The sequence below is a fragment of the Desmodus rotundus genome, chromosome 6 (assembly GCF_022682495.2).
Source record: "Desmodus rotundus isolate HL8 chromosome 6, HLdesRot8A.1, whole genome shotgun sequence".
Classification (NCBI taxonomy): domain Eukaryota; kingdom Metazoa; phylum Chordata; class Mammalia; order Chiroptera; family Phyllostomidae; genus Desmodus; species Desmodus rotundus.
In genome coordinates this window covers 118,847,554-118,860,699 of record NC_071392.1, presented here as the reverse complement: position 1 = coordinate 118,860,699, position 13,146 = coordinate 118,847,554, and the positions used below count along the sequence as shown (strand labels likewise).

The 13,146-nt window shown below is 46.6% G+C and overlaps 1 protein-coding gene across 1 annotated transcript in view; it reads right to left on the bottom strand.

The window, feature by feature from the left end:
• The window catches only part of CDS2 (CDP-diacylglycerol synthase 2), a 50,414-nt gene that overhangs the window by 6,718 nt on the left and 30,550 nt on the right, over positions 1-13,146 (bottom strand). The window contains exons 3-11 of the mRNA XM_024559319.4: positions 11,882-11,978; positions 10,692-10,789; positions 9,810-9,949; positions 8,263-8,321; positions 6,558-6,640; positions 3,577-3,664; positions 3,023-3,091; positions 1,940-2,092; positions 362-481 (exon numbers count right to left, since the gene is read on the bottom strand). Of these exons, the coding sequence (XP_024415087.2) occupies positions 362-481; positions 1,940-2,092; positions 3,023-3,091; positions 3,577-3,664; positions 6,558-6,640; positions 8,263-8,321; positions 9,810-9,949; positions 10,692-10,789; positions 11,882-11,978 (907 nt within the window). The remainder of the gene's footprint in view (positions 1-361; positions 482-1,939; positions 2,093-3,022; positions 3,092-3,576; positions 3,665-6,557; positions 6,641-8,262; positions 8,322-9,809; positions 9,950-10,691; positions 10,790-11,881; positions 11,979-13,146) is intronic.

Below are 13,146 nucleotides of genomic sequence, written 5' to 3'. Positions count from 1 at the left end.
CAATGTCCAGCTACCGTCCTGAGTAGCTGAGGGAAACAAAGTGAGAAGTAAGCATTGATTCAAATGCTGGGGCTATAATAGGACACGATCTTACTCAATCACAAAATTGTTTTTAATGAAAGATGTAAGATATTAACAAATAAACAGAAAATCCAACTACTAAATTTTCTAGGAAACATCGCCTTTTTATTTAACCTCCCTAAGTCCCGTGCATGGGAGAAGGGCACACATCAAGAGCCTAGTATTTTGGGGAAGGTGGAGGTTGGTGGCGGGGGGAGGGCAGGGGTCAAGGCAGAAGACAGGTGAGGAGGGGCCTGGCTGGGAGACAATGAGAGGAACGGAGAAGAGGGTTTTTTCCTACTTTGATTTTAAAGGCTCGTTTGAATCCACTTGCAAAGAACCCTCCAAAGGGGCCGATGAGCGAGGCAAAGGTGGAGAGGGCGATGCTGTGGATCTGGAAAGGGTACATCCGGACGGTTTTCTGAGGAGAGTGAGTGAAGTAAAAGTCAAGGTGCCCACTACAGGCACAGCCTTATTACAGGTTAACAGAAATAACCCTTTATTCAGCTACCTCTATTTCCCCCACCCCTTCCTAAAAAAAGAACACAATTAGTAAAAAGACTGGATTTTTAAAACCTCTATTCTGGTTGAAGTCTATGAAGAAAATCCAGCCTTATACAGGTATGTAGTTGAAAAGGGAAGAGTATTTTAGTACTGTCTTTTCAGATAATTATGGGGAGTTTTGATGCTACACCAGAACTTGGCAAGTGGTAGTTCTTTACAAATTTGGTGCAGTGTGAAACCTGAAACCCTATCAGTGAACTTTCTGTACTCTTCAGTTAAAATCCACTGGCCTATCTGGCACTTTGCATGGATGTTTTTGACCATGTGTGACTGTGTAACCGCATGCACTGGCCATTCAGAAAATACTGGTTTACTGAGTTATGCCAGCCTTCCAAATGTAGACACACTGAGCTATCTAACGGCAAAACACTGTATATTAAAATTACCACAGACCTCATCATAAAATTCTTCAAATACTAGGAAGCTACCAAGCTCACAGAAGGCACACACTTTCTAAAATTCTACTTTTACACAAAAGCCATTTTATCATTGTTAACAATTATTGTCCGCTGTTTTCCTTGAAGTGACAGCCTCACGTCACTCATTTTCAAGAAAAATGTCTGTCAATTATCCAAGTCTAAAACACTATAGTTTGTCAGTTCTTTTCAAGTAAAATTACGTTTCTATAAAAAAGCCGCTAGGTCAGTTCATAAGCAAGCGCCCACAAGCTTGCCCTTTAGATAACCAAGTATACGGCATTTGGCAGAAGTGTTTTATGCAGACTTTCCATTTTGGAAGGCAGCTATGCTCACCACTGTACCACCAACGCCACACTATTTGGGGACAAAGAATATTATTAGAAGGGTGTGTATTCAAGGGCCAAGATTAATAAAATTAGTAATTCTTCTATTTTGTCAAAGCCACTCTTAAAGAGGAACTGGCTTATTTTCACTGCAAGGGGGTGGCGTGACAAATCCGATGACACAGGCCACTGGGGCGCCACTACCTGCACTCCCGCTGTGTCGCCAGCACGCGACCCACCGCTGCTTCTGCCGGCAAAGTGAACAAGGCAAATGATGTCACTGTGATACTATGAAAATAGTTGTGACCTCGCAGACCCCCTGAAGGGATCTCAGGGTCCTCCAGGGTTCCCCAAAACACACTTTGCAATCACTGGTCCTAAAGGTTTGAAGTGGGAAGAAAAGTCTCCTCCTATCCTCGCCATGAACTGATGTGAACAATCCCCTTCCTCCTGGGGCCTACAGCTGTGGGGGCAGGAAGGTGACTTTATGAGAGACGGCAGTGTGGAGAGGGGGCTCTCCCTTGTAGGCGCTACCCCACTGAGGTCAGTTCGCTCCATGGGAGTGGCACATACCCAGCCAATGGCCGACTGGATCACCTCAGGAATGTTATACTCGTGCAGGCGAAACAGGTCGGAGGGCTCGCAGTCCACAGTGAAGCTGTTGGTGTCGTTGTTGTACTCCACGGGGCAGACAAAGCATCTGTACCCAGACATCACATAGGACAGCTGAGGACGAAGAAGAGAAAGACAGGCAAAGGAGACATGTTCCGCCAACCTGCCAGGGCAGCAGACACCTGGTTTGGCCGCGTCCTTATGGTGCCTACACCCTCTAACTGCAAACACGCACGGAATCAGAGGCTTAGGTTTCACCGCATGTGTATTTTGCCTGAACTGGGGCAGGAGGCAGAGGGCAGTTCACAGCCCACTGAGCTTGCACACACTCTTGCCCTAACACCCAGGTCCTGAATGAATCCAGGAAAGACCTAAGAAATGTGGCGAAAGAACTACAGAAGTTTCTCCCCACTTGGGGGAGCTCTAGTCCGCGTTCTCCGGATCTCTTAACTGGGTGCCAAGCAGAGGCAGGAAGCGGGGAAACGGTATGGGGCGGCAGGCAGCCAGGAGGAAGAAGGCTGAAGAGCAGTAAGGGAAGGAAGCCGGGGCAATGAAGGACAGATGGACAACACGGCCAAGGGGAGACTGGCCCAGGGTCAGAGCAGGGAATGGTGCTCCCGAAAGGGCTGGGAGATCATCCACTTCAGGTCAGGGCACACAGAGGAGGAAATCTGGGCTGCAGCGTGTATCTCACCCCACCCCTTACTCTCCAGTGCCAATCGCCCTGACCTCGAAATATCAAATGCCTGGACGAGAACGCCACCTGCTGAGTGCCGCATGCCTCAGCATGAGAGAAGTACAAGGTGCGCACGGCCTCTGCTCCTCGAGGGTCAAGACTGCTTGAAAACCGCCGGGTGAAGAACGGCTGGTGCTGCCTCTGCCAGTTACAGAGAGTGCCATGCTGGTGCCCTTCTTCAGGGCGACGTCCCATCCAGTAGGACAGAGTCCTTGGCCTTGGGAGACATGCTCTCTAGCCCTGACAGGCTTTGAAGATGCGTTTGGGGCCACTGTCACTCCCCCACCCAGCCAGAAGCCACTACCTACCAGAAGGCCAAACAGCACAGTGGCAAAGAAGCCCCCAATGAAGCCTTCCCAGGTCTTCTTCGGTGATAGCTGTGGGCAGAGAACAAGTTCTTGGCAAAGGGTGTTTTGATATCTCTGGCTTTGGGAACAATGAACACTTGTTAAAAACCTCACTCTGTTAACCACCTCACCTTCTAAAATACCCCATGCTTGGTTTTCTTGTTCCCTGCCTGATTCCCCTCAATTTCTCTCCTGTTTTCAAGTGGTCATTTAAATCATTTAATTATATTATAAAACAGTATGCTAATAGCAATACTCAAATTCAGATCAAAGACCCCAGAATGTGCTCATACAGCTTATAAAAATATTTTATTAGCTCTTTTTTACCTAATGGGTAAACTGTCAGTGTTTCCTTTTTTTTTTTTCCTCTTAAAATTAATTTTGGACCAGCCTCTCTCCAGGATGACATGAAACATACAAACCAGCTAGATCTCCCGTCTCCTATGCTGATCTACTCGTACTGAAAGCATCACCCCTCCTTCACGGTGCTATTTCACGTCGGGCTGTCCATTTACCTTGATGAGTGGGGTCCGACCAAAGAAGAAGCCAAACATATAGGCCATGATGTCATTACAGATCACGCAAGAAATGGGGACAATGAACCTACAAAATAAACCAAAGGACCAACTCTACCAAGATGATAATACCTTAAAAGTCCACAAAATAATACCCTTCATAAATTCCAGTACAAAAATAAGTCATACAGTATTTGTTACCCATTAAAAAATAACTTTAAAAAATATAAAATACCAAACAAGCCATTCCTAGTCCCTGGCACACAGTAGGCGTTCAAATGTTTACTGAATGACTACTGAATAAATGAAGGTGGCAGTCTATGAAATGTCATTTGTTCTTTTGTCATTATGAAGTAATTATCTACACAATAATACAAATTTAAACTGCAAAGAAAAGAAAAAAATAAAAGTTTTTCTTGTTTCTCCCACCCCATCTCCATTCCCCAAAATAGCAGCTTTCAATCATGTCTGGTTTTTCTCCTTCTAGTAGTTGCCTGCTTAATTCTAATAAGTATTATATTCAGTCTATTTCATAATTCACCTACATTTTTAAAATTGTGCATTACTATGAGCTGTATCTAGTAAGCCCCGCCCTTCTCCAGGACTACGCAGTGGGCAAGACTGCCACCCAGACACACAGCTAGATTTCTTCTCTGCCTCCCGCTGCCGGTCTGTCTGGTCATCCCATCATAAAAAGGGGGTGGTTTCCACCCTCGTACCAACCCCTTCTCTCCTCACTCTCCATTCTCTGACAGTCACATTTTAAAAGTGTCCTCTGTTACAGATTTACACATAAATCTCAATTTCCTGGCCCATCAACTACAGGCAAAATTTTCTGACTTGCTGTTTGTTAAGGGAGGGATTTAGAGATTCTGTATTCACCCAACCCCCCACAACATTTACTCTGTGGAGGCTTCCAGCACAGACTGTGCTCTGCAACTATAATTAAGCCTCGCAGGTTGAGTCTGAAAACCAGTAACTAGCGATTTTAGTATTACTCACTAAAGAGGCAAGTGGTCTATCTGGCCCTTTAGATGAGGACTCAGCATGTATCACTGTCAAGAAACACCGAACAGAAACTCTGAAAGAAAGGGGCCGTATGCTCCCCAGTCCATTGTAATTGTTTTAACCATAATAATGCCTCTAACACTTACATGAGCTAGTCTCTGTTCTAGACACTTTACATGTACTTACTAATTTATTCCTCAGGAGGTGGGGAGTACTACACCCTCATTCTGAGATCTGGAAACAGAAGCACAGTCTGGGGTCTCACCCAGAATACTTTAGCACCTCTCTTATACACACTAGGACAGGCTTCACCTCTCCACTGAGACCATCAGCTTCCTCAAGCAGCCTCATGATTTCGATCTATGCTGACAAATTTCCTGTTGAAACCACAGCATTTCTGGAATAAAATCTACTAAGTAACAGTACAGCCATGTACAGCCTAACTGTGGGGATACCGTTCTGAGAAAAGTGTTGTCATGTGCCTGGGTCCTTGTATGAGAATCACAGAGTGTACTCACACACACAAAGTGCACTTGCACACACAGAGTGCACTCGCACACGCAGAGTGCACTCACACAAACCCGGACAGTACAGCCTGCTATACACCTAGTGTGCTGCTTGGTGGGGGGGGAATAATTTTGCCTCTACCCTTCTGGCTCTGGGCTGACACATCCCTATAATAAAAGACATATTAATAGGAGAAAAACAAATACAAGTTTAAAAACTTTTACATATACCAGGAAAACTGAGTGACTGGCCAAAATAGCTGAAGCTACCAAATTAAATACCATCTTCAGCTGAAGACAGAAGAAAATTCTAAGGGTCAGGAGAGCTGATCAGAGGAGGTCATCAGGGAGAGTGAAGTAAACGAGGGTAAGGTTGTTATGCAGACTTAAGTCCACTCTCTTCTGCACTGATGATAATAGTTTGTGAAAATAAGGTCATCTCCCTCTTCCAGGTACAGCAAGGAGACACTTACAAGGAGATTTCCCCTACAAATGTAAATGTATTTACAAAGGGTAACTGCTACTTGGTTTTCAGAGCTTCTCCCAAGTCCGTTATTTCTTAAAATTAATCAGCCTCAAGTAACAGCTATGCCAACAAAAGGTACTCTGCAGTGAGAAAATTCTGCTCCCCTGCAGCCCCTACGCCACACACCTGTACAGTGTGCTACTGCCCGAACCAGTGTAAGCAACTGTAACGCAAGTATGAGTATTGTGTAATGCATCACACTACGACTTCACTAGGTGACAGGAATGTGTCAGCTGCATGGGAACCACGATATATACGTGGTGTGTCACTGATCAAAACTGTTCTTAAGTGGCACGCGACTGTACACATTCTTTTGACACAGTGCCAGATTCTACTTGCTAACAGTTTATTTAGAATGGTTTATCTATAACCATAAAAGAAATCGGTTTATCATTCTTATCGGTTTCTCTCTCCCTATGCTTATCAGCTTTAGTATTAAAGGTTAGATAAAACTCAGCTATTATCTCTGGTCCTTTCTTTTTCTGGGTGTGGATTCCCACGCAATTGTCAATTGTTCTACAGTTGTTGATCTACTAAGTTTTCTTCTTCATGACATTTAGTAGTTTACATTATGCCAGGAAATCATACAAAATTTACTCTAGGGTTTCAAATTTCTTGCCATACAGAAGAACTACCTTTGATTTTTTTAAATATCCCTGTACCCATGAGTCTAGAACCGTGGTTCTCAAAGTGAAGGCCCTGACCAGCAACACCAGCATCACCCACGAATGCACCGCTAATTCAAATTCTCAAGCCCGGCCCCAGATTTACAGAAGCAGAAACTCAGAAACTCGGGGCTGGGGCCCAGCAATCTGTGTTGTAAACAACCCCAGCAGGGATTCTGATGTAGTGCAAGGTGAGAACCACTGGCTCAGAAGGTAAGGGCACATGAGAAACACCCACAAAGTAAACGGGAAAATTCCCTCACTGTCATCACTCACCAGATCATCCCTTCAAACAGGTTATGGATAACGAGGTGTGACTGGGTGACAACAATCAGTAACGTCACATGGGTCCAGCCGAACTGCAAAAGGAGAAAAAGAATCAGTGTGCCTTGAAAGGCAACAGCCAGTACCACATAGAAAATTGCTGAGAATTGGCTTCTGCAGATACCTTTCTTACTGGGAGTGACAAGGTACAGAACAGGCCTGTGGGAGAAACTCTGTCCCCCAGCTACAGTCCCCATAAAAAGTCAGGACCGCATGGCTCACTAGTGAGTAAGTCCTTCTGTGCTCTGAAAGCCTGCGTGCTTCTGAGTATTTATTGAGTGCTTGAGAGGCTCAGAGAGAAAACACCTTCGATTTGGGAAAGTGATGTAGGACAGGACAATGCCTGAGGCCTTGAGGCAGGAGAGTAAGGAACTAGGAAATTCTTTAGCAAGTGGAATAAGGGAAACTGAGACAAATAATTAAACAAGGTGCTAACAAATCACAAGATCTTGTCTTCCCTAACCGAGAACACTTAGGAGCAAATGGCTTACACCTCTCCTCCCCAACAAGAGAGTAAGTAGCTTAAATCACCTAGTCAACGTGATTCCTTAACTCTCCTAGTCAAGCAGACAGATAACAGAGACCCAGATGGTGCTATCAGTGCCCACCAAACCCAAGAACGAATGAAGTCAGAAGAACAAATAATTAAAAAAAAAAAAAAAAAAAGCAATCAGAGCCAGACCAGTTTGAGATCAAAGTAAAACAGTGAAGTTGACCAGAAAATTATCCCAAACTCCCCTATACATCCATTTTGATGTGTTAGCATATTAAGGAACACACCTCAAAAGCTGTTGAATATTCTTTTGAGACCCTCCTAAGGCCTCCCCCAAAATTCCCACCTACAGAAAACTGGTACAAACTCTTAAGAAAAAGAACCCAGTGTGTGCCCTCCCCTGAGCATGCCTGCACCCCTTCCTTCCTCAGCACGCACTTTCGCTTTCCTCGAAGCTTTAAAGGTCCCCGGAGACTTGCAGCCAGGAAAGCAGCAGGTGGCAGCAGCTTGTCCCAAACTAACCCCCTGAACCTGTCTCCAAGGGCCCTCCTTTTGTCTCTGTAACTTGTTCCCTGAGTCCCTGTAGCTCAGCGTGACTCATTTCTGTTACTGTGACTTCCTTTCCTGAGTCCACGCAGCCCAGCGTGGCTCACTTCTGTGCTTTCCTTTCTTACATCTAGGCAGCCCAGCCTAGGCGCACTCCTGTTGCTACGATCTTGCCTCTTCTATCCTAAGCCCTTCCTTTGCTTCACCGTGCCCAGCTTTAATAAACACACTCTCGAAACCAGCTGCGCTCGGGTCGTGAACTCTTTCCTACACGACGTCAGGACGCACACATTCCAGACCAGGCCGGGGCAGACCCGCCTCAGTCCTGGTCCCTTTCCAGTAACAGTGCCACTGTGAGTCTTACTTGAAGCCCACTTTCTTCAGGACCTAGAGGAGAGATTGCTTAGGGTGTAAATTAAGTAACGGTGACTAGATCTAAGTGCATGCGCAGCTGCCAAACTTAAACAGGCTCCCCTCCTTCGTGCTCTGGGTTCCAGAAACATACATAACAAACTGCACTCGAGTTTTGATTTCTCACAGAAAAGACGAGAGATCTGTTGAGTTTCTGCAGAACCTCATTTAAGCCAAGAATTCTCACACACACACAGTTTCCCTTACCATGTAGAACTGCAGGCGGTAATGCTTCTTGACCAGACTCAATACAAACATGCAGAACCCTGGTTTGAGGAAGGAGAAAAAAGGGCAAAATCAATCACATTCTGCATTTACTTTGTCCTAGTGACTGCCCGTGGCTGTGTACACGATCGTGGTTGTGATCCTCTGGCTAGTTTCCTGGAAGCAGTGAACCAGTGCACAGTCCCAAGCCCCAGGGAGGGCAGCGGGGAGGAAGACACAGAACAGCTCTTCAGATAGTAGTCAGAAGGGAAAAAATGACTCCGCCAAGACAATGAAAGGAAGGCACTATCTTTAAATCTTGCAGAGTGCACTCAATTTAGGTGGCTGTTCATCAGATAAGAATATTTTGACCCGAGAGCAGGAGCCAACAAATAAAAGTCAGGCTGCTGCCCGATTCTATAATTAAAATTTTACTGGAATCCAGCTACGCCCATTTGTTTACACATTGTCTGTGGCTTTTGTGTTACAAGGGCAGATTGGGTAGTTGCAACAGAGACCCTGGGTCCCCAAAGCCTAAAATATTTGTTATCTGGACTTATAAGAAAAAGTTTGCCAACCCCTGTTCAGACACATATGATGGCAAAAAAGTACCTGCAGCCCCGCCCCTTCTCCAGGAAGGATAAGGACCTCGACCCCTCAGTGTGGTAGGCCCCTCAAAAGCAGTTCTGCCCAGAGAGAGCGTGTCTCCATCTCAGACACCCCTGACTCCCGCTGCGGGGCTGCTTTCAGGGTCTGAGGCATGCCCCCTGAGTACCCTCAAGGTCTGCAAAGGCCTCAGCAGTGGATTTCGTATGTTAATACCCAGGCGTCATTCACAGAGCTGATCGAAAATAGGTCAGATGAATTTAGGTCAGAACAACTTTCTCACACGCCCCAAACTAGCCTTCAAGGCAACAGTAAAAGACACCAGTCTTAGCAGAAGTAGTGCCCAGTCTGAACTGAGTTTGGACTGACCAGCACTTTCCTGTCTGCCAAGTTCTAATGCCTATGATTTAATCCTCACAGTAAGTCCACAGTTTTGGCTCTAGGTTACAAAAGAGCCCCCTGAAACGCAGGACAATTAAGCTCCCAGCCCCTGAGGTCACAGAGTCCTCTAAAACCCAAATCAGTAAAATTTCCACCACCCTCCGATGTCTGTCCTGCAAAGCGATCTCCTAAGAAGACGCTCCTAAAGACGGCTGCCTGTTTTATACCTACGTTATAAAGACAGGTGGTTTTTGTTTCAGTCACAGCACAGAATGGCTGCCATCCGGGGAGTCCAGACAGGGCCACACTGTGCTGCCCTCCAACGCAGGCTGGAGCACGGGGACAGGTGGCACAGATCGCAGTCCCCACACCCACACAGCCCCTCAGCCTCACTTCTCTTACTTGCTACAGCTCAAGCAAGGCGGAGCCCTCAGCTCTGCTGCCCTGCATGGTCAGAGTTAACATCATCAAAGCTTTCCATTAACCAAGGAACCCCTCAACTCCTACTCAGCAGACAACAAAACAAGACAGACACAAGAACTGGTGAGCCGTGCAACGCATACCTATCAGGTAGAGAGTAAAGGAAATGAAGCGGTGGTATTTGCTGAGAATCCGCAGAGGCTCCTCTCTCTGGACCAAAGTGAAGAAATAATCCGTCACTGTTTCACCGTAGAAGAAGTAATTTACACACAGTAAAAAGTACCTGTAAGTGAAGACAAGTCACTGCCACGGGGTGCACACGCGGCCTGTCCTTGACGGAGAGGCTGTTGGAACGCCCCGAGGAAAGGACCAGAGCAGCAGTCCCCCCGCCCTCGAGACCCCCATGGTCCCTGCTCTCCAGTGACACTGTAGGTGAGAAGTTTATCTACAAACTGGAGGCAGCTTTCATTCACCCTCCATTTATCGCAAACCCAGGATTTGGTTTTTACTCCTTTTGTAGAGTTTCTATACCTAACCTAAGAACACTCGAACCACAAGATAATGTTCCGGAACACGTGTCATCCTGCCTCCCAGTCTCATTTCCGCTCTTCCCAACAGCAGCCCTTCTTGCCTGTCAGGAAGGTTCCAGCTTTGCCACCTGTCTGCTTTGCTCCTCTTCCCTGCCTACGGCATCCTCTTCACTTATCTTTCTTCACTCACTGTTCAAATAGCATTTTCTTCATAAAACCTTGCCTGACGTAACATGATACCTGCCTCCCAGGCATTTACTTCGTAGCACGTCAGCCAGCCTGTGTTATTCTGAGGAAGATTCCAGACTCTTGATAACTACTAACTACTCCTCCAAGGCCAGCATGTAGTCTGGCCTACCAAGTATTTGGGTTTTGAAGGTGCTATGCAAGTTCATGGCCATCACTCCCTTCCCACCCATCACCACTGTAAATATCTACCACAGAATGCTTATCATCCAAATCTATGAAGGGCCCCTCTGGGGCTGGAGAGCTTACCAGCTGAGGGTCCGGAACCAGGGTAGGTCATAGGAGTGGTAAACGTTGTAGCCAATAGTGATAATCTCGTGGAAACACTTTATCTGAACACACATCACCTGCAGGACACACAACAATTAGAACACTCGATGGCTCCCCAGTTCTTATGATCTTTGGAAACAGAAACCAACACGTTATGGGCCTTCAAGAAAAACCACTGCATTTCAGAAAAATGGCAGTCCGACAGCGATTCAGCTCTTCTCTCTCACACCACCCACGTGGCAATGTGGCCTTTTACGTCACACGGAACAGATCCAGTTTCTCACAATGAACTCCTGGGGGAAGTGGGGCAGGGTTGGACGGAGGGGAAACTGAGACAACTGTAATAGCATAAACAATAAAATATTTTTTTAAATAACAACAAATACATGCTCCTGAAGTGACAATTCACTTTTTATTCTAGAACCTCCCAGGACTCAATCGATTTCTTCCCCTCTTGACTATGAACACAAATACTTGAAAAGCCCCAACTGCTGTGCTCAGCAGTCAGTCATTAGTCATCTGACCTTCTCACGGCAGCGGGAAGGCGGAGAGGGAAGCGCTGTGCATGGGCATTTCTTAATGAAAGGCCTAAGCCTATGAGTGAGGCCCCAGGGAAACAATAAACAAAACCAAGAATCAACATCACAGCAGGGGTCACAGTACAATCAAACAGTTGAAATAATAAAATCAAATTTTAAAATGAAGAGACAGCTTGCCCTGGCTGTTGAGGCTCAGTGGACTGAGCACCCGCCTGCTAACCAAAGGGTCATTGGTTCGATTCCCAGTCAGGAAACATGCCTGGGTTGTGGGCCAGGTCCCCAATGTGGGCTGCGTGAGAGGCAACCAATCATTGTATCTCTCACAAGTTGGTGTTTCTCTCCTTCTCTTTCTCCCTCCCTTCCCCTCTCTCTTAGAGTAAATAAATAAAAAATAAAACAAAACAAAATAAAATTAAGAGACATCTTTAAACACATACAACTGGCCTATGCCAACGTTCCCTCCACCTGGCTGCTACAAAGTGAGAAGTCACAGATATGCTAAGAAAGAACTGCTCTGTGGAGCCTGGACCCCAGGTGATTCCCAGAACTAACCCAGCACTGGCACCTCAGATGACCAATCCTGCATGAAAAACTGAAGGCCGAACTGAAATGACACGCAATGGCACTTACGATTATCATTAAAACCATTGGTCCCAGGTAAATGATGACGAAGAAAAACGCGATCATGGCCAAAGTCAGGATGCCTCTCACCCACCAGTTCTTCCATCTAAAGAGGAGGGAAGGAGAAAACGCATGAGAAGCCCAGAGAGAATTGAAGCACAAACCCAAGGCAGACGGTCCTTCGCGGGAGGAAAGGGCCTGAGGCAGTCCTTTCCAGGAGCACCTCCTTCACTGGGACAGAGGAACTAGCCACACGCTGGCGGGAGCAGGGCCACTACAGCCAATGCCTTCTCATCCACACCTAACAGGCAAAATTCCCAAGGGAAATGTAGCCCCCTCTACTTCCGGATCTATTTCAATGGCTTCTACGGCTGCCTTTCGGGGAGTGGGGGAGAACAAACCCTGCAAACATATTTCCTTCAGCAGAATCCTGCACTGCTCTACTCCTGCATTGTTACGGTGATAGCAATATTAAACAATGATAGTAACAGCTATCACAAATATACACCTGGCACCTTTATAAGGTCTTTCCATACACTAATTCATTCAATGCTCAACACTCTCCGTTTTTACAGATGAGGAGCTGGATGCGTTGGTCACACAGTTGCAAAGTGGTTAAGCTGAGACTTCCAGCTTGGGAACCTGGCCCCAGAACCCATGCCCCTAACCACTGAACAACACAGCTTTTCAGAGGGACACGTCAGGGAGGCACATGAAGAAACACTTCTAGACAATGTTTTGGGGTCTTACACTTTGTGTTCTTAATCTACCACAAAGGTGGCGGTGGAGAGACCAGAGCCTCAGGGGTCCAGAATTTCAACCCTGGATTCACCCAATTTAAGATGTTTCTTAGGCCTTCCAGGAGAACTCTAAATGTCCACAACAGACATGCGTGGGAGAGGAGAAAACTAAACTCTGGAAACGTGGGCTCCTATGTGAAAAGCAGCCCATCCATCAGTCACAGGGCCCAGGGACCATTTCCCCCCTATGCTGTGTCAGTGACCTTGCCCACCACCACCCTCTGTCTACCCTTTCCTCCTCCTTGGACTATCCCTTCCAGCCTAGAGCACCCTTCAACTGCAAGACCCTGCCAGGCTGTGCTCACAGTTGCTGTTAAGATGATGCTCAGTGAAGCCCTGGGCAGAGGTAGGGGCCTGCGGTCAATGCCAGTGGGCAGGCCTGTCCCACACGCTTTGACGGATGTGAACTGCCACCACAAGACCACGGGCTCTCTGAGGGGCCCAAGTCTTCCACAGCAATGGGACATGCCAACA